This window comes from Festucalex cinctus, chromosome 6 (genome assembly GCF_051991245.1).
Source record: "Festucalex cinctus isolate MCC-2025b chromosome 6, RoL_Fcin_1.0, whole genome shotgun sequence".
Classification (NCBI taxonomy): domain Eukaryota; kingdom Metazoa; phylum Chordata; class Actinopteri; order Syngnathiformes; family Syngnathidae; genus Festucalex; species Festucalex cinctus.
This window is the reverse complement of record NC_135416.1, coordinates 5,932,549-5,955,006: the sequence shown is the minus strand read 5'-3', so window position 1 is coordinate 5,955,006 and position 22,458 is coordinate 5,932,549. Positions and strand designations below refer to the sequence as shown.

At 43.8% G+C, this 22,458-nt stretch overlaps 1 protein-coding gene across 5 annotated transcripts in view; it reads right to left on the bottom strand.

Annotated features, from left to right (window-relative positions):
* The window catches only part of bnc2 (basonuclin zinc finger protein 2), a 214,742-nt gene that overhangs the window by 89,745 nt on the left and 102,539 nt on the right, over window positions 1–22,458 (bottom strand). For 2 of the 5 annotated variants that reach the window (XM_077525199.1, XM_077525204.1), the window contains exons 2-3: window positions 19,781–20,134; window positions 17,798–17,860 (exon numbers count right to left, since the gene is read on the bottom strand). In XM_077525199.1, coding sequence (XP_077381325.1) covers window positions 17,798–17,860; window positions 19,781–20,134 — 417 coding nt within the window. Of the gene's footprint in view, window positions 1–1,990; window positions 2,040–17,797; window positions 17,861–19,780; window positions 20,135–20,385; window positions 20,677–22,458 lie in introns of those variants that run through there. The other 3 variants (XM_077525200.1, XM_077525203.1, XM_077525201.1) reach the window with 3 other exon arrangements.

Genomic DNA, 22,458 nt, shown 5'->3' with positions numbered 1-22,458 from the left:
CACGAGCTTATTAAAATTTTTCCAGTGGTGTAGCAAATAAAAAAAAAACTACATTTAAAACTAAATCAATAAATAAATAAACAAGCAAACACTGGTTTTGTTTACGTGCTTAATTTCTGATGAATTTCATCATCGATGTGTTGATGCTTCACTTTTGTTAGATTTATGAGACTGTTACCAGTTTTCGAGGCGTATGGCATACAGATATTACTGGGAACTTGTGGTCTATATCAATCCTCCATATGAATGGCATCGGTTATCTTCACCTTCATCTGGAAATTTAACTTGTCTAAGTGGCGCAAGAACCTATTGACAGCTTTTCTTTGGGTGTGGTGCATAGGAACCATTAGATGCTCTTGATCTATATCAAGGGTTCCTCAAGTATATAATTTAATTTCCGGGCTTACTTTGAAAATATATTCACCCTATTCGTCTTCAAATGTAAGCTTTGTAATGGATGTAAGAACCTATTAACAGTTTTTTTTTTTTATTCTTGGGGTATGTTGGGAGCTGTTCTGGTCCTGTCAAAATGTATGATTGCCATTTATGCCGTTAAATTTTCATTACAGTCATCGTTTTCATCTTCAAATCCGGCTTTTGTTTTATTAACAGTATTAACCACTTTTTCAAGGGGTGTGGTGCGTAGAAAAGGCCGGTGGGGGAAGGGGGATTGGGGGGGGGGTGGATTGGGGTCTTCTAGTCTATAAACTCACACATACACATCCATGCTACACACAAACAAACGCACACGCCTTGCCTCACTTCCTTCCTCAGTCCGGCACGGCGCGGCACGCTCTGCATGCGTCCCGTCATATCTCCTCCAGCGCTTAATTGTCTCAACTTGCGACGTCTCTTCCTGCCACCGGCCACAGCTTAGAGGAAGTGAAACCCTCCAAAGTGACTTGTCACTACGCATCAGCCTCAGGCGTAGGCGGCAAAAGTCCCCCCCCAAACTCTCTTTCTGCTTTCCCCTTGCTGAGATTCGCCTCTTCTGCTTTCTCTCCATGTTGTGCCCCCCCCCTGCCCCCTCCCCATTACCATTGCGGTCACTCTCTCTACTTCCTCCCCCTTTTTTCTTTCTGTCTATCGTCAAGCCACAGTCACAACATCACAAGCTGCTCTCCGCTCACTCCTTGTTCCCCCGACTCGACTGGAAAGGGAGAAAGTAGGCGTTGAGTGACTTTAGAAAGGTGTACACACACACACACACACACACACACGCACATGCTTGCAACACACACAGTAGGCCTATGTACAGTAGGGCTTAAGTACAGTCTGGATGACCTTCGAGGTGACCTTAAAATGTCGGTGATGCATGTGTCACTTTTGCAATTTTATATATATAATTGTACGGGGGTGACTGGTTAACACGGCCGCCTCCCAGTACTGAGGACTCGGGTTCGAGTCCAGGCCTAGGCCTTCCTGGGTGGAGTTTGCATGTTCTCCCCGTGCCTGCGTGGGTCTTCTCCGGGTACTCCGGTCTCCTCCCACATTCCAAAGACATGCATGGCAGGTTAATTGGGCGCTCCGAATTGTCCCGAGGTGTGCTTTTGAGTGTGAATGGTTGTTTCTCTCTGTGTGCCCCACGATTGGCTGGCAACCAGTCCAGGGTGTACCCCGCCTGCTGCCCATAGCAAGCTGAGATAGGCTCCAGCACCCCTGCGACCCTTGTGAGGAATAAGCGGTCAAGAAAATGGATGGATGGATGGATGGATGGATGGATGGATGGATATACCTGTATATGAGATGCAGTATGCATACACTAGCTGGCGAGATGAGCCTACTCACTCCGGTCATCATGTTCACCAAATCCCAACTCGCCATTGGTTAAGCTATATGAGGGTTGTACTCCACTGCTGTCTCAAAAACATGTCAAAACCAAAAGGTAAGCAGAGCTGCATAAAGCTTTTTCGGCTGCATGGATTAGCGATTAGCATGTGAGGGGTGTTAGCTTATGGCTATGTGTTCACTGCATGCACAGGAAGCTCACCGATACGCAGCTCACCGATCTCCATTGTCAGTTGTCATGGTAACGATAGCTGGACCAAAACAAAAAAAGTCTGTTTTCAGCAAGAAAAGATCTAATGACTAAAGTGTACATAATTCTGTATCCTTGGAGTATTTTGACAAAAGTGTCACACCAGGGAAATGTTTGAAACGCATAATTTGTCTCCCTTTTGTGACTTCATCGCTTCATCGCGTCATCTTTCAAGAGACCCAACTTAGTAGATGAAGATGTTTTGGCAAAATGAAGCAAAAAGCTGAGGCGGGGAAAATAAAACCTGCAATTTGTCATTAGCGAGCGAGCCGATCGCGTGTTTGTTTTGGTCACCGCCAAGCGTGTTTGCTGACGTTCCGCGAGCCAGAATGGACGCTTTTTATGGAGCGTTTCATTAGAGCCGCCGACGGATCAGGCACCCATCAATCTATCATCCGTCCACCAATCATGTGCGGCCGGGGGCAGGACTTGAGGGAGGTCGGGTGGAGGGGTGGCCGGGGGAGGAGGGGGTTGTCTGGCAGAGATGGACACTCAGCAGGGAAAAGGAGGGGAGGGGGTTGGGGGGGTCACTCACTCATCACTTGGATGTCGTCCGAGTGTGTGCATGCGTGCGGTTGTGTATGCGTGTCTGTGTGAGACGAGTAAAGGGTCAGGCTTTGGTCACCAGATGGTAAATGTTTGGGCTGGACCACGGCAAGCAAGCAAGCAAGCAAGCAAGAAAGCAGGGGGACAGTCTCATTACTCCCCTTGAATCTCTCTTTTCTGGCTCACACGGACGATCGGAGCGAAAACACGCACACGCACACACAATGTGAGCGATGGGTGATAATGGAGCAGACACTAACAAATGTGCACCTCTTGGCTGGAGGCTCACAAGACAGTCGGTCCCGACTCGCAGGCCCAAGTACAACACGGCAGAGCAGTGACCCTCATGTAATTGTGTCATATTAAATAGCTTGTAAACGTGTGTTTATTTTATTGTATTTTTTTACAGCTGTGTACGTTCACTGTCAATCCCCCCCCAATACCCTTATGTTAAAATGCTTGATTGAATGCCGTCTTCATAAGAGACATTCTTTCGTCAAGAACATCACCCTTTAAAACTTATTTTTTTGGACCCTCGCTATATTCAGGCTGTTTGGAAGAGGCGGTCCTAATCCATGCAAAATGAGCCACTGCTGACCCCGCCTCCTCTTCTGTGATTGCCAATCACAAGTAGCCCCCATGTAATTGTATTTTCACTTGCGGAGGCAGCACTTCATCAACATTTGTCAACTACCGTTGGCGCCAATGACAAGCAAAGCTTCTGTTACGATGACAACTAGCTAGCTAGTTGTTGAGCACAGAGTGCAAATGCAAACTGTTGTGCACTGAAACCCCCCATGAAGTCTGTTCTTCATTGTACTTCATCACCAAGCTTCCGTTACCATGACGACCAATGGCGAAGCTAGCAGGTGGCTACTCGTTGAGCACGAAGTCTAAAAATAAAATAAAATGCAAATTATGACATACGCCTTAAACCCCAATGACTGGTCGACCAGCAATGATTGAATTTTCACTCATGGAAGCAGAACTTCATCACCAATCGGCAGTGGTTCTCAAGTGGGGGTCGGGACCCAAAAATGGATCATAGATACTTTTTGTGTCGGTCGCAGACAGCTAGATAGCTAGCTTTAGCCTCCGGTTTGCTTTGTATTTTGCTGTATTCACTGTACTTGTTTACTTTGTAAACAAATACAGTGCAGCTCAGCCTCCGGCTAGTGATTGTCATGGCGAGTATTATGCTTTTGGCAGTGCATCCAAGTAAATTGAAATAGTGTTTGAGAAATTAAAATGCTCTACATGTGTTTTCTATTTTTACACAAGACATTTTCTTTGTTGTTCTTGACTTCCTTAAAACTGGGTCGCAACTTAGCAGCAACTGGAAAATGCGGGTGACAAAAGTTGAGGTGTAGCACATGCAGAGGACAAAGGACCATACATGAACAAGCGAATGGAGACCCAACTAGTTGTAAACAAGCAATTTAAAAAAGTCAATTTTCCTTTATATATCCGACAAAGTCCCAACAAAATAGCTTTAACGGCTATTAGCTCATTTAACCATCGGGTTTTTGATCAATTCCACATTTATTGTCTGGTCGAAATTCACAACTGAAGGTTGTCGCAAAGTGGTTCATTAGAACAAAATAATGGAGATATGCTCTGAAAGAGAGTCCTTTTAACTCATTTATTCCCAGACATTTTCACAGAAGCAATCCCATTCGCTCCCGGCTGTTTTACTGAATTTTGACTGATTTTACAAGGCCCACAGAATATTGTGTTCAATTGCTGTAAAAGCATGGAACCTATCAAAAGAAAGATTAAAGTCTCTTCTTTCATCAGGAAAAAAAGTATGTTTCTATCTGTTTCCGTTTTGCAGGAATTAACATTAGAAGAGAGCTAAGTTTAATCAGTTTTCACAAATCTATTTAAAGTTGTAAGTAATTTAGCTTTTTTTCAACATGGCCCTGGTTGATCTCCTTTGCTCTGCTGCCACCTGCTGGCCGTTTGTGTAATAACTACCATTTCTGCAACCGTTATTTGCAGCTGAGAGGCTGCATCAAAGCTTTCTGTATTCTCTAGCATAAAAAAAAAAACAAAAACAAAAAAAACGTCTTTGGGACACTTAAAACATTTAAAAAAAAACGTATTTAAACATTATTGGGAGTAAATGACTTAATGAATAGAAACACTTGTGATGAAACTCTCCATTTCATTCTGTCAAAACATCAAAATTGACATAAATCATGGCCTTCAAATACAGCGCCACTGTTGGCGGAATAAAAAAAAGTGCCCTACAGTACAGATTGGATATTATGATACAAGTTCTCAGTCATTCCGGACTGAACCGAACTGTTCTGCTCGCTTGGTATTTGATCCGGTTGTGGTTTACACAGAACTGCGCAGGAACTTGTCACCGTGTGTGGCCTTACAATGTGCAGGCGGCTCGGAATATAAGCCCCACTGTTCATGCGGTTATTAAAAACCAATCCCCTGCTCCACGCACACACACGCATAGTGCTTCCCTTTCAGTCTCCAAATCAGCGACATAACAATGTCGGCTGGCCAGCGTTACGCGCGGGGGCCACGGAAGGGAGCAGCTGGACCCCGAAAAAACCCAGGAGAGAGGGCAGGGCGTTTTTTTTGGGGGGGGGGGGGGTTAGCACGAGTCGACAAATCGAGACATGAGCGATGGACAAGATGGTGGAAATAGAGATGGGAAGAAAGTAGCACCAGCGTCCGCGACGCCAATTCAGCACTTTAACAAATCGATGCCCCCGTGAGGAGCACCGTCGGCACCCTCGCGAAGTGCGAGTGCGTGCGTGTTTGCGCGCGTGTGTTGATGGTGTCGGTGTGAGGTCGCAAGTCCACATTAAGGCCCGATAATGTGTTAATTTATAACTCCAGCAGCCCGCAAGCCGGTCTTATCCATCTGTGTCAGCCGCTAGGCCCGGCGTATTCATAATCCCCAGCGCAGAAATGAGCGCTCCGCCGAGATTAAGCCACTCGCTCGTACAATTTCCCCTTTCTTTCTTTTATCTATCGCATCCTTCCACACCCCCTCGGCCGCCCCGCCGCTCTCGGGTCAGGGTGATCAATTAAGCCCTGTCAGAGGCCACTAGAGCCCCCGCCCTGCAGACATCACTATCTACCCGGAGACGGCCCACTTAAGCCGGGCATGACGGCCTCGCTCGTCCCGCCGCCCCCTCCCGTCCAGGGAGCGCCGGCTGCATGGGTGGCTCCGATTTTGATGATCGGGGACTGAATTACACTGCTTGACTTTTATGAACTCGCACTGTGTTATTGACATAACAGATTGTAGCGCCAAACAATGCAAACGTGTGTGCAAAAATGGGCTTTATTTAAGGGGGCCCCCGGCACGCATAAATCTGCGACGCACAGCCCGGTCTGTCATAACACGTCTGGAGTTGTAATTACCTCCACCATGGATATTTTTCTGTGCTGTTTGCTCCACTGTATTTTTTTTTGACAGTAAAGTAGAGAACACACATTTTGCGTTTTATCATCTTAGCCCATTGCGTCTAAAAAAAATTTTGTTACACCCCAGGAAAAAGAAAGTATTTAGCACCACCCTGCCAGCTCTCTGTGCCAAGTAAAAAAGTATCATTCGTCTATAAAATTGTTGTTAGTGTACCTATGCAGAGGACCTGATACTTCTTGCAGACTCTCTTACAATGAGAGTGCCACTGCCACCTACTGTAGTGGATGTGCAATTACACTTTATTCTAGTACGGGGGGCAAAAATAACATGTTCTTTGGGGTCACACGCTATTTGGGAGAGACTGTCTTAACCAATAAAGTGGACCCCACATGCGGCCCACAGGCCACCAGTTAGCCATCCCTGAGCTAGGCTAACTGTTAGCTAATGTAGTAACTCAATCGTGGTTGTAAACTGTTCTGCTTGTCATTTTTATTGACGTAAATAACTTGGAAGACACGTTCTACTCTGTTGTGAACACTTAAATGAGGATTTCCGACCGTTAAATATTGAACCGGTTTAACATTTACAATTGATCAAATCTGAGAGGATAATTGATCAAGATCATCTTTTGGAGACATTCAACAATTTGACCTTTGCTGACCTTTACTTAAAAGCCGGAAATTGCCCGAATTGGGTTTTATTATTTGTATGTGTGGACCCCACTTTAACTCTTTGACCGCCACAAATGTTTAATGACGTATGCTAAAATCCTAATGAATGCCGGCATAAATGTTAATTGGCGATTACTAAGGTGTTCTCTCTCTCTCTCTCTCTCTCTCTCTCTCTCTCTCTCTCTCTCTCTCTCTCTCTCTCTCTCTCTCTCTCTCTCTCTCTCTCTCTCTCTCTCTCTCTCTCTCTCTCTCTCTCTCTCTCTCTCTCACTCACTCACTCACTCACTCACTCACTCACTCACTCACTCACTCACTCACTCACTCACTCACTCACTCACTCACTCACTCAATGGGCAGTGCAGCACTGCCTGCTCAATGGGTTGTGGAATCAAAAAACACCCACTAACTATGGCCAGCAGATGGCAGCAATGTATCTTTATTCAATGGGCTCACGGAATATGAAATTACAATGAAACCTGACTGATATGATGAAATTGAACATTTTCAAGGATGACGTGAATGATCAAAGCCTTTGTCACATTAAATCTAATTCACAGAGCGTCAATAAACAAAAAATAAAAATATCTAAGTCATTGTTGTGCAAAAAATGTATCTTTTCAACGTCACTCAAATCTGCGATTGGCTGGCAACCAGTTCAGGGTATACCCCGCCTTCTGCCCAAAGCCAGCTGAGATAGGCTCCAGCACCCCCCTGCCACCCTTGTGAGGAATAGCTGTCAAGAAAATGGATGGATGGATGGCTGGTATTTTCAACATCTTACCAATTCATTGGCGAATAAGGCATCATCATTCCCAACAAAAATCCAGAACAGAAAGCAAATTAGGATTATTTGCCAAAATTAGCAATAATCTTTCAACACAGCATGTAAAATGTCCACACGTCTGGCGTGCACATACCACAGCAAGCGTCTGTCGGCTTTTGTGCAGGTGGCTCATGCGCTCAAAGCGAGCGGCAGCGCAGCTCTAATGACACACAAGGGGAGGGAAGTGATCAATACTCACACTCTCGATTCAATTTCACCGCATCGCCATCAGTGCACACAAACATGGGCCGGCGTGAGCGGGCGACGCGAGACGGCCTTGTTCATTTTGACGCGCGCCCGTCCGAGCGGGAGTGCTACGCTGGGAACGGCGGCGGTCACGGGGAGTGAGGCGAGGGAAAGACAAGCTGGCAATTCTACCTTGAAAGTGTGCACGAGTCATCAGGAGCGGAGAAAGGGAATCTGCCCATTAAGACTAAGTGGATATCTATTAGATCATGGAGGTAAGGAGGTGGCCATTTACCATCAGTGCAACTCACAAACAAGCCTGCTCGGACCCTGGAGTGTTTTATTAGGCTCGTGCAACTTTCTTGCAAACTTTGCCGATTTGTTTACGCGACAACGGCGTCATGAGGTATAGTGGCAGTGGATCCTCGGAATAAATGGTAAAATAAAAAGCCGATTTGAAGCCATAGAATCAGGACAGTGTCTTTTCGGCATTTGGTGTATAAGACAATTTGAAGGAGGCTTTGAAATGGGACATCGTTGGCCTTCAAATGCAGTTTCTATACAGCTCAATCAATGCATTTAAAAACAAAAAAAAAAGGTGGAAGGAGGACACATTTAAGCCACAGAATCTGCAATCATCGTCATGGGAACAGCGCCATTTTGGCATTTTGTTTCCATTGTAGCATTACATGGAAATATAAAATGTAAAAGGCTGCATCTGAAGGATCCTATGGCCCTTTGAAGGAGGCTTTTGAATCAGGACTGTTTTCGTGCAGTGTTTACTCTGCTAAAGAAGTGACCACCAGTCAACAAAAAATAGTTTTGAAGGCCTCAAGTCACTGACACATATTCCATCATGTTCCCTCTCACACGTGATTTAAAGTTGCGACTGCTGATTGCGTTACGTTAAGGAATAATTTTTTTGACATTAACATAACAAAAAAAACAACATAAAAATAGTAAAAGACCACATTTGAAGGAATCCAGCCATTATGCGATCAAAATCAAACCGACGCAGCCCCTGAATTGGGGCAGAAGTGACAATACTTTGAAGACCAGTCAATAAAAAACAGTGTGTATAACTCCACGAATGATTGACATTTTTACCATCAGTGCAACTCACAAAACCGCTTTTCACTCAAAACTGCTTGAACTGAAAATGGTGTGTTGTAAACCCCATATTTTTTTGGGCAATTTGTGTACAGGAAAAAAAAAAGTAAAATAGTCCTCAACATTTGCGGCCTTCAAATGCTGCTTGAATTGAGCTTGAAAAGAGATACTTTACTTATTTAGCCATTTATGGAAGTCAAAAATTAATATTTTGCCTATAATAAATTTTACATTTTCATTATTTTTCATGTACAATTAGTACCTTTAAAAACACATTTTGCAACTTGCTGTCGACTGAAAATGACATCACAAGGGCTCAGGTAACCAATCACAGCTCAGCTTGTGAATGTCACATGACCAAATCTAGAAAACAGCTTTATTATAGGCAAAATATTAATGTTTGACTGCCAAAAATGGCTAAATAAGTAAAGTATCCCTTTAAAGAAGCTTTGGATGGCTTCCGATACGGCCTTCGTAACAGCCTTTCTTTACAAAATGACATTGTCAACTCCTGGCCTGACATGATTATTACAGCGTTTCCAGTCATGTGTGCAAGTCACAAAACCACATTTTTCCTACACGGTTGGCGCGTAAGCGTACTCCATCTCCTTCGGGAGCCGTGTGGAGGACATGTGTGCCTGGGACGTCACCTCAGTAAGAGTGAAGGCCATTAAAAGACTATCAAGAGTCACCGCCCAGTCCTGTGAGATCAAACAAACCCTTTGGCCTATTTCGCTCTCTCTGCTGCCCCCACCACCACCCCTTTACTTCTTCACCAACCAACCGCCCCCCCTTCCCAAACACACACACACACACACACACTCGTGCTTATCACTGAGGTTCAGTTAATCCTTCCTCCTCCTCTCCATCGTTGCGTCCCTTTGGGTGGGGGCGCCGCCGAAGGCGAAAAAGGAGGGGGCGCGTTTGCCACTTGTGCTTGCGACACATAATATGGAGCAGCAATCAACTTTGGCTCATCCCTGGGAGCCACACTGCAGGGAAATGGAGGGGTGATGGTGGGCGGGAGGGTGAAGGGGGGGTCTACAGAACAGAGGTGGTGGGGGTGGGGCTAAATTAACACTTGACATTCAATACGGTCAGGTCCTTAATTGGCCGGGGCCTTCCTTAGAAGGCAATTTTCTATTCCCCAAACTGCGCCCGAGTTGCGCCGTGCGCTTGTGTCATCCGTGTACGTGTGCGTGCGCATTTGTGTGTGTGTGTGTGTGTAAAGAGAGAAACAGCATTGGCGTGTGTGTAAGTATGTGCCTGAGACAATAGCCGCTTTCACGCCGGCTGTCAAAGCTGGCTTTTTCTCGCCTTTTTCCCGGCTCGCTGCCCTGCGTGTAAGCCACCCAGCCGGGATGAGAGTCGGCCCGCTGACGTCAACCTGCAAATTTGCCGGCTTCTGAAGTAGCACCACAAGCGCAACGGAGTGGGTTCTACGCCGGCGGGATCGTGGGGTTGAAGTCCGAAGTAATCGGTAGCTCCAGACCAGAACAAAAAGATCAGAGCATATTACTCCACTTCTTAAAGGCTGTACACGAGCACCCAGTCGGCTATAGAATTCTTCTGCAGCTGGTCTATAAATCACGGAATAGTTTAGGTCCTGAATGAATTCAAAAAATGCTAATGGAATATAAACAGTCTTCAAGGCAAACATGGTGAAGCAGCCTTTAGCCGTTATGCTGCATGCAAGTGGAATACGCTACCAACAGTGATTTTATTATATATATAATATAATATTGACAATATTCGGGGTTTGAAAGGCTTTGTAAACATGCAAAACCCCTGATATGCTCTTATTCAGGTTTTTAAGACCCCTGGGTTACCCCCTTTCCTAACCCTCATATAAACACGTATTGTGGTACTGCCATTGCTCTGCGCATGCTCCATTTGCAAGTGATTTTGCTCTTCAGTACCGGTACCACTCGTATGTGCAGCCGCCATCTTATGTTGCCACTCGCTAAGCGAGCCTATTTTGAATACAGTGATTACTCCATGACGTTTTCACATATTTTTTGTCTCTACTTCGAAAACGGTAAAACGGTAAAACGGTAAAACGGTAAGTTTGTGCATCTGACGCATAATCGGCCGAAAACACGGAAACAGAAACGTTATGTGTCTATTTGTGTAATGACACAGTTACCATATATGGGCGTAACTCTCTTAGCGCACACATGTAAACGGGTAATTCTGAATTTTTCAGAAACTCAGTAACTTTGACCTTAACCTGAATATTGATGGCATGTAAACATGGTGACAGTATTCTTTCTGAAAGGGACAGAAAAATGTTCAGTATGTCCCCCATGCGGCAATTTGCCATGAAAGCAGTGTGAAAGGGGTGTTACACCTATCAAGTTTCACACTCTCAGAGTAAAAACTGAAAGTCAGAAGGAAGTTTTACTGGAGTCACAAGCGCGCTCCCGTCACCTTGATCATTTAGTGTGACGTGGTAAGATCGACTTTTTTAGATCAGTCTTTTCCTAGTCTTGTCCTTCGGACAATTTCAAACCATTTCTGGTGGCGTGACACAACCAACAACCAAAAGATGAGCTCTAACAAAAAAACGAATCAGGAAACTACCAAGAACATGATGGGAAAAATTGCATTGTGTGAAAAAACAATTTAAGATTTCAGCTGTAGTCTTATACATAGTGACCGTGTATTTGTAAAGTTTGAGACTAGACTGTGACTAAAACTCCATAACTTGTCTTTAAATGTGAGATGATCGTTTTCCAAGGGTCTTTTCTCGGTCTTTCGTACCAGTTGCTTGAGACTGACACTTGAAGGTGGACTTCCAAATCGAAACGGAGGCTGGAATATCTGACAATTAACACCTGAGACTCAAAACCTTTGAGTATTTGTGACACTTTGTCATTTAATTATCGAAATGTACAAATCCGCACCGGCTACACAAAAGATCACTCAAGCGAATACCTCTGAAGCACGAAACTGCCGTGAAGGCAGTGTGAAAGGGGCTTAAGTATGTTTGCATACATCTGCCAGACTGCATTGGGGGGGGGCCCTTGTGGGCCCCCATCCCTCACTCGAATGAGACCAGATAAATCAGTCCAACCCCGTTGTCCCCCTTTTTTCCCTCACTGCTCCACGCGCACACCTCAACGTTGAACCACTTTCAACCACTTCCTGTTCCTGTTTTTTTTTCCAGCCTGCCCAGACTCACCCTTGCACTTCCCCGCAGCTCTAGTTACACTTGATGTTATTACAGCTTTCAACCTGAGAGGTATTAGGCTTCCTTGAACAGATCTGACAGCATTTACAACACGGGGCCAGTCGACGCCTCTAATCACCTCTGTGACTTCAGCCTATTACCAATTGATCCCCCCCACGCCAAGACCTCCCCCTCCTCCTCCTCACTTCTTCGCCCATGTCATAATGCGCTTTTGCACATCCTTAAATGTCATTCCGTTGCGGAAACCTCGCTGTTGTTTTGCCTGCCATGCTTATTGATGTCAGCGCTTTAAATCACAGCCCAAACGTTGATCTTTAGCCCTCCTGGCCTCCTTTCAAGCCGCGGCGAATTTACGAGGCCCACGACGGAGGAGCGAAATACCTGCGGATGAGTCGCCTTTTTACAAAGCCTCATCAACACGCAAAATGAAAAATGTTTTTGGTTTAGTTTAGTTTTTTCTGCGGGGGTGAGGAAGAAAAACATATCAAATAGATTAAACGGCATGAAATATTAAAGGCTAGTCCGAGTCGCGCTCATCACGGACTAGCCATCCACTTTAGTGCTGAGTGTTTCCCGACAATGGAAGAGGCAGGTCGGGCCATTTACTGAGAAAACATCAACATCAAGTGTGTGTTTGTGAACAGAACACCTCTCCTTCCTTTTAACACACAAACAAAATTTCCCATTTAGGGCCAAACAAGGTTTTTCACTTTGCCCCGCTGTTCCGCAGCTACGATCACACAAGGAATGTCACGAGACAGATGCGGGAGGGGTCGGGTGGGGAATGGGGGGGGCAATGACACCCCCACACCTTCCCACCCCCCTCACATGGGATTATACGTGACTTCATCGGCGGTATAGAACACACAACAAGTCACCCGGCTGGGAAAAGACGAGCCGCGGGACGCCGACGCGGCCGCGTTTAACAGCGGCCATTAAACATTATTAATCCAGCAGCGCAAACAAATGCTTACACATGTAGTAACAAAATCCAAAAGTAGCTAATGAGACGCCATGTGTGCCACACACACACACACAAAAAAGTAGTTTGTGCAAAAAGGTTATCTTTGGGAGGGAATACGTGCATGTGTGTGTTGGCAACGTGCCGACCACGGCCTGTACCACTAGCCTCCCTTCCCCAGAACCTTCCTCCAAAAAAAAAAAAAAAAATCCTCCTCGGGCCTCTGGCCATCACATCTCTTAAAAAAAAATAGGAGACAGAAATTGCACATGGAGAGATGTGACGGAAAATGTTCTTTTTCACGTCCCAATTTTGATAATTTGTGTGCAAAAAGCTCAGCAAAAGTGGCCGTCATTACCCCTGCGACCGTCATCACGATGATGATTCTCAGCAATAATCATAACAACAATCCAGCCCGAGTGCTTTTTTTTTTTTTTTCCAACATTAGTCACATGGACAACAAGACAAATGAAAGCTTGACTGCCTTGAGAGCTCTCTTGCCACTGCTGATGGGGCAAACTGGCAGACAAGGGGAGGGAGGGGCGGCGTTGCGCGCCAGGGTCCTTAAAGACACATATAATCATAATAAAAAGAGCGAAAGATTTGCCCGTCGCACTGGCACGGCTCCAGAGGAGAAGAAAATAACAGGAGTTGAGGAATAACAGGAAAAGGGAGAAGCCGGCGTGAAAGTATGCCCCGGGTTCCTGTCACTTAGCGCGGGTCACCGCTCGTGTCACCTTCGTCTCAGACGTGCGCTCACGCCTAGCAAACGCCGACGCGGGAACGCAACGGTTTCCTCTTCACAAAAAATAGAAAATAAAAAATTCCACGAGCGCTCTCGTCGCCCCTCCTCGGTCGCAGAGTGCATGTTGACCTGCTGGCACTGCACACGCAAACACACACATGGCTTGTGCGTGTGTGTGTGGCTCATTAGCCTGCAGCAGGGTGGTGACATCCTGAGCGACACACGCACACACACTTGCTCCTCACATGGGTGACTTCTTTCATCGCAGGAGAAGTAGCCAAAAGCCAACTCAGCGACAGCAAGTTTCAGAAGCAAATGAATTTATGTTTTTAATCCACATTTTCATCCAATATTTAAATATGATTAAGCGAGTCAGTAAATATAAATAAATAGTTGTACTTTAAAAAAAAAAAAAAAAGTACCTTAGTGATTTAACATGCAATTATTTTGTCAAGGTCCCTTTCCCATGTATTTATTTTAAACAAGCATAAGCAATAAATTAATCTGTATAACAATACAAAATATTAGATGTATGATACATAAAATGGTTTGGCCATATTACAACAAAAATGTAAATAAATCTGTGGCTTTATCATGTCAACTTATTATGTTTCACTTCTTAATCACACTTACATATACACACACATATGCATATATATATATATACACATACATATACATACATATATATATACATACATACATACATATACATACATATACACACATATATATATATATATATATATATATATATATATACACATATACACATATATACACATATATATATATACACATATATATACATATATATATATATATATATATATATATATATACATACATATATACACATATATATATATATATATATATATATACATACATATATATATATATACATACATACATATATATACATACATACATACATATATACATATATATATACACATATATATATATATATACATATACATATATATCGCAATTGCCGGACTATAAGCTGATATATATACACCGGTATATATCATCATCGTTGCTATGTGAAAAACACTTGTGTCCACTTTTTCTTTTTGGCCTACCGACCAAAGTTTATCGATTTGAATTCGATTAATTGTTCAGCCCATATCTGCCACTCAAAAAGATCCAGTTTCCACAGCATGAAACAAAACACACAATCAACTCAAACAACAACATGTGCTAGCAACATTCTTTAAAATATTTAACAGGAGTAAGAAAAAAAAAAAAAAAAAAAAAAGATTTTCACGATTAGGCGTACTGTCCCAACAAAATGATGACACACCAAGCGACACGGACAACTGAGCTGGACGACTGCAAACAAATTACAGTTGACAACTCACACAACAAACACAACATGCGACTGACCCTCGCATGCGTAGCTAACGCTTTGCAACGAAACTTGACTTTTTATACTGTCCCGTATTTATTTTTTTAGCAAGCCACAATGGCCAGGAAGTAAAGGAGTAAGTCTAGTCCCATTTGTTGTCTTCATATATTTCGACGACAGAGACTCCCCACACTTCACTTTTTAGCCTGAGGTCCCCATGAAATTATCAATATAACTAGACTAAGTGCAATTTCTGGAGAAATTGAGTGGGAATGCTGAAAGCTGAATGCTATGATTTGAATGCATGTGGAATGCTTATGAAGTAAATTGAGAGATAAATCATGAAATGATTACTGGACAATGCTGGTAATGATGGTAAGTTATATGTACGGAGGTGGGCGTGGAAAGTGATACTTAGAAAAAGTTCAACGTCTGCCCCATTTAAAATGAATGAGGAAAAGTTGATATTAAATGTTAAATTTAGCAAATACTGTAAGTAATGTGGAATCAGACGATATATATCCCGGGAGGCGTGAATTTTCTAACCTCGTTAAAATTTGAACAGTGTAAATTAGAAGCATTATGTGGGCAAAAAAGTGTGGAGAATAACAAATCACAATAATAATTGTGGGAATGCTTCAGCATTCCCACAATTATGTATTATTGTAACATGTGACGTATTTACTGAATTTGTATGGCTGAGAAGTTCTGCAACTCGCTTTATACCCGGATATGCCATTTTTTAACGTGACATTTTATAATTAAATGCAACTTTGTGATCCAGTTTACCTGTGACCACCGGAATGTCAAATTGCAGCAAAACTTGTTGATAGTTGGCTACTCATAGATGCGAAGTCAAACATTCCAACTGTCAATTAATTCATTCTTTTTGCCTCTGCACATCTTTTGCCAATATGAAATGAAATGCGTGGTCATGTGTTGACATTTTTTTGTTCAGGCGGCCGCTGACATCCAGCCTTTAATGTAAACAATCACAATATGATGCGGCAAACATTGTGAGGACCAGGACGAAACCGACCGGGCCTTATTGATCCGCGCTCGCACCCTCAATCGAGATCCGTAGCCGTAACACCACCACATGATCAGAACCATACGTCTGCTCCAGATAGTAGATGACAATGCGCAGCCCGACAATTCCTCACCAGGTTTATCAGCGATGACTTGGATTAGGAAAGTGGATGTTTGGGGTTGGCTTCAAGTTCAAGTTTTCTCACATAAAAGCTGCTGGATTCAGGAACGACAACACAATATGACATTTATGGGGGGGGGCGTCGATTGAAGGGTGCAATTTAAGCCAGCCGATCCATTCTTCAACCAAATAAAACCACTGCCTCAAAAACAATCAACACTACTTCTATTAAATAGAAACTACTTATAAACGTGTATGTCAGCTCACTGGCAGCAATAACTCAAACGTTCTCGCACGCAAACCGAGCCGCCGCCGCTTATGATGGCACTAATGGACCAACAATTTTTTTTTCTTTTCCACCATTTCGAGGCCACTGTTTAACTGCGTGGAAAGCTTCAATTGAGCCTGTTGTGCTCTTTTGTTCAGCTTGATTTGCATTGAGGAATGGATGACAGTGACATACAGAAGAAGAAGAAAAGGAGTAATGGACAGAAGAAGAAAGTCAGCAAAGGGAGGGAAAGCTCTTTTTGTTGCTTGCAAAAATCTCCTCTTTCACCTCACCGCTCTCCTCCATCTCCTCCAGCCAAGGCCAGCCAAGAGACACTTCACCTCGCACCCGCACACACATGGAGTCCTGGCCAACACACACACGCACACACGCAACCATACACTCCTCGCGCACGCTCGTACCGCTCTACCGTACACACCCACTCCGGCAACTGGCACAACAGTATTTAGCCACCCACTCAGAAAAAGAAATGGCAAAGAGCAACAGACACAAACTGGGTGTCAGCGTCGACGCACGCACGCGCACAGCATATGCACATGTGCAATGACCCATCAAAGTCAGATATGGAAATAATAACACACGCTCACACGCTCACAATCAGTGTGGATGATTTTGCACATGTGCATTAAATCTCTGCCGAGGATGCATATGTAGCACATATGCAACACACACGTGCGTGCGCACGCACACGCATTACATATTGTGACTGTGTTAATATACGCACATTATCACTTCCTGATTTGCTCCAGAGAGATTAATGTCGTCGTCTTGATGTGCATTTCCGAGAAGGCTTCGCAATGTACGGAAAATAAAATGGAAAGTTCCAACCTATTTACATAAATTGCTAAAAATAAATAAATAAATGCATAAATAATTTTTAAAAAAATGTCTGTTTATCTGATACATGAAGAAAAAAAATTTGGTTTGTTTCTCTGAGGTAAATGTAAAAAAGTGAGGGGGAAAGGGCATTTTCTAACTAACAAATAGATTTTATATATAAATATGTTTTTAAAAATATATATATCTACTCTCTGTATAATGATTGTGGATTAATTTGGTTTAATTGTTATTACACATCTATTACACATTTATTACACTATTGACTTTTTTACATTAACAATTAAATTACAATACAAAAAAATATGGATGCATAAAACTATGGATTGTTACTATACTGGATTGATTTTAAAATATTTTTTGAAACAGCTAATTGCAGAATTATTTAAGTCCTGACTTGGAGTGTGTTGAGGAAAAAAAAAAAAAAAGTGGTGGTGGGGGGTGCTTTGCTGCTTGAGTTATAAAAAAAAAAAAGGGGTGGGGGTTTGAAACAGTACCTCGTCCAGGTCTCGGCCCATAGTCGACCTGTCGCACTTGATAGGAAGCCGCGTTACAGCACCCTTGCAAGGGAAAGAAGGGGAGACGCTTTTTAGAGATAAAGCATGCGCGCGCGCACACACACACTTGCATACACACACGCGCGCGCAAAAGAGTAGAGGTTTTTTTTTTTTTTTTTTTTTTTTACGGTGCTCCTCAAGTGGTGCTCAATCGCTGCAGAGGCGGCCTGCGGCTTTGCGGAAAAGCGCAGTGGTGCGCTCCGTAATGGAGCAAAAAAAAAAAATGACGTGGTTGGTTGTAAAGTTTGCAAGGGTCGATTTTTCGTCAGCATTTAACGACCGCGGCAGGGGAAATAATCGATCCTGTTCATTTAAATGTTTGCTTTTTTTCCTTGCGTCAAATAATAATTTCCTCCTTGTATTAAACATATTTTTCGCTTTTTCTGAATGCAATCGAAAGGCGATTTATTGATTTGAGCCTCACTCTTGACTTCTTCATGAGGCTTCTTGTGCGGCCTTTTTTTTTTTTTTTTTTTTAAACATTCGCGTGCTTAAATCTTTTTTAAAGCATAAATAAGGACTGTACAATTTATAGCAACATAAAATAAATCCCTTTAAAGGAATGTTTCTGTTTTTACCTATAGAAAAACGTCAAGAATATTCCAAAATGTGGATTTTTTTTAAATTACAAATAAGCTAAATAAATATAAGAAGCTGTTTAAAAATATGAAGTTATACGCACGTCACTCATCTTCATGTCGAGTTTATTTATTTATTTCCACACACTCGCAACAAACGACGTATTTTCTGCTCTTTTAAATTTTCATTTTAATTCGTAATTTATCACACATTTAAATATCATTTTCCTTGCAAATTCCAACACTTTACACATCTCATTTAGGGCCTTTATGAACGATTTAAAAAAAAAAAAAAAAAAGCATCTTCCTTTCTCCCTGTTTTTTTTTTCTAACATGTATTTGTCTACAGGAGCCGACAAATGAACATAAACTCCTTTTCTGTTTAATAAGAAGATGGCGTGTGACAAACAAAAAATAAAAAAAAACAGTTTCATAAACGCATTGGATTTGGGGGATGGGTTGGGGGCTTCTTTGCAGGTGCTTGTCAAATCCACCTGACCTCCTCATCCACATCCTTAAATACGCAAAAATGTGCAATAAAATCTCAATTAAAAAAAAAAAAAAAAGTCTCTTTAACATGTGCACAATTTAAAATGTGAAAATGTCAGTGCTGCAAAAAAAAGTTTCTCCCACTTTTGCACCCCACATTGCTGTTGCGCAACCGTGACAACGTGCTCCTGGTACCGAGAGTCTCGCAGGTCCCGCTATGATGGACTGCAAGCCAACAAGCATCCGCTATCATGACTGTCTCCCCCTCACACACGCACACGCACGCACACACATCTGCACGCATACACGCCCGCACACAACTACAGCGCGCCGGTTCGTCCTTTTTTTTTTTTTTTTTCTTATCGAACCGAAACTCCAATCAAAAACACAGGCGAAATAAAACAAACAACTGATTTTCTCGCTGCCTATTAAAGTTGAAACATAAATGAATGTAGTGTAACATCCGCGGGGTGAGACAAGAATATCGGGGGGGGGGGGGGGGGGGGCGGTGCTTCTTTACACCACGTCCATCATGCGACCACCGGACTCGCGGCACATCAGCGCTCACGTAGCCGCGTTGGGTGCTCCCTTCCTCGGCCACGTCAAGTCAAATATCCCGCTCACATGTGTGGAGGTTTTACAAAAACAAAGTCCAGCAATGAGACTTCAAAACAACCATGGGCAGCATAGTCCATCATATTGTGTGGGTTTTTTGCACAATATCGTATATATTCTTACTAAACATTGTTATTAAATAACAGCAGCAGCAGAAGTTCAAAGTTTGCCACAATTAACACCCCACTCCCTCCCTCCCTCCCCAACAACATCACATTGTTGTGAGGGAAGATCTCCATACCTGCTGGGACATTCTGTAGAGGAGGTTGCCGTCAGTGCTCTGCTGCTGCCATGTCCCCATGAAGCCCGGCTGCTCAGCACTAGGCGGTCTGGTGCTGAACTGCATGGAGCTCTCGCCCGCTCCCCCGGCGCCCGCACCGCCGCTGCCGCTGCCGCTGCGACTACTGGAGGGCTCGCTCTCGGGGCCGGCGGCGGCTCCGTGCTCAGCCTGAGGAGGAGCAGGAGGAGGAGGAGGAGGCGTGCTGGGCGTCTCCGGGTCACTGCCGGTGGTCGTGGTGGTGGTGGTCGTGGCGGTGGTGGGCTCCTGTGGGGCTGTGTGGCGCTCACTGCTGCCTCTCACATCTGCCTCCTTGGACTTGATGGGAGAGAGAAAGGTGGAGGAGGGGGGGTGGTGTGGGGGGGGGGGGGGGGGGGGTTGAAAAGTATAAGTGAAGGTGGGTTCGTTTGGGGTTGTTCTTACTCTTTTGATGGGAGCGGCAAATTTCAATCATACAACGAGGCCTTGAGTTGGTCGCAAAATGTCGGACACGCTCACCGCGGTATACACGTTTAAAAGTGCCGCGAAAACACACTCGAGTGTACGAAAAGCAACACAAAGCGTCTTACCATCAACTCTGTGTGTGTCCCGGCAAAGTGAAGATGAGGAGTGCGAGCTCGCCACCAGCTTCCTCTCTCTCTCTCTCTCTCTTTCTCTCTCTCTTCTAAGCTCTCTCTCTCTTTCTCTCCCTCTTCCTCTTTGACCGTGTCCCGGCTGCCTTCCTCGTCTGTCCTCCTCCTTCTACTCTCTCCGTAGTCCGCCGAGGAAGTGGACACATGCGCCTCAGCTCGACTCTTGTGTGTCTCTGAGTGCGTGTATATGAATGTGTATGTGTGCTGCTCCGGACTGAGATGCTCAATGACATCGCGCCACACGCTTCCTCTCTCTCTCTCTCTCTCCTTCTCTCTCTCTCTCATACACACCTCCTCGGCTCGGGGTAAAGGAGGCGGGGGCAGAGTAAAGGAGGGAGAAGTGGAAGGAGGAGAGGTGGGAGGGGAGGGGGAGGGGGGTGGTGGGGTTGTCCTGCATGCCTCATTACCATGTTTGCTGCCATGCGTCACAGTCGCCCGGTGGGACCGTCCCGACTAGCGGGCGTGAATTGCCTCGTACCCGACGATTCGATCCGTATCGCGATTCATAGGTCACGATTCGATTCGATACCGACTAATCCCTGTCACGATGGGGGTGTTGGAGGCAGGACCCAAATGCAGGGGGCAACAAAAACAGGTCAAGGCAGGGATGCAAGTAAAAAAAAAAAAGGGGGTTTAATTAACAAAAAGGCAAACGAGGTACTCTGTGACTAAAACAACAAAAGCAGGCGGGAAACAAGACATGGCATGGAAGGCAACAGCAACAGAAACAATGACTCCACAAGAAGTGAACGGAAAACAGGTGACTAAATACACACAGACTAATTGACAATGACTAGACACAGCTGGGCAAGACACAAGTGGCAAGGGAAGCTGATTGGTGGATACACTGGGAAGGGAAGACACACTCAGGTGGACGTGGTTTGACATAACGGGACAAGGGAAGAGACAAGGAACACATGACAAACAACCAAAAACACCAAAAGAAAACAAAATCCCACCCCCACAAAACCAAAACATGACAATCCCGATATGAATTTACAAGTCGATTGTTGCGCCTTTTTTTTTTTACTCAAATTTAGAAAGTACAGTGGAACCTCTACTTACGAACGTCTCTTCATACGAAATTTTCGAGTTACGAAACACCTCAACGGTAAAATATTGCCTCTTGTTACGAAAGAAATTTCTAGATACGAAAGGTAAAAATGCATTACCGAACGCAACATACTTTCGGCTATGGCTATTTCCCACCATAGGTACCTACGAGCGTAAATACTAGATCGGTGTTTGTGCATCGTTCTGGCATCCCATTGGCTAAGAGGAACCTACCATAGATATGAGCGTATACTAGATCGGTGTCTATACAGCGTCCTCATCATTCATCCCGCGAAGTGTTGAAGTGTTCCGTTTTCGTAAATGTATGAACTAACGGCCAACAAATTTGTGTAAAAAATCAAACAATTGGTGATTGATGAAGGCACAGTAAGTTTTTAATTGCGACGAGACGGGCCTTTTTTTTTTTTTTTTTTTTTAAAAAGATGCCTCGCCATACCGGAAGTTTCCATGAAGTTTCAGAATTTGTTTAAAAGAATCGTCCAGAAAAAGTGTTCACCAGTCGGGTGTTTGCTCACTAAGATGATGTTTGCCTTGGACATTTCCGAAGGATTGTTTAAAATAACATAAAATAAAATAAAATAAAAACATCCATGGATCAGTTCTTTACAAAACACCAGGCAAAAAAAAAACACTTCTGAGAGAGAAGAACATGAACCAAAGAGGGCAAAAAACGACGAGGACAGCAGTTAAAAAGGTAAATGACCATCATTTTTATTCTTTACTTTATTCTTTGTTTTTTTACATTATGCACAACTCTCATTTATTGCGCAATAATCTAATTGTAACATGTATTTGTTATATGTTTTGATACATTTTTATGCTTTATAAAACCTTTATGTCTGAATTTTGGGAGGCTTGGAACGGTTTAGGGCATTTACATGGAAAATACGTCTCTACTTACAAAATTTTCTACTTAAGAACTTTCTTCCGGAACCA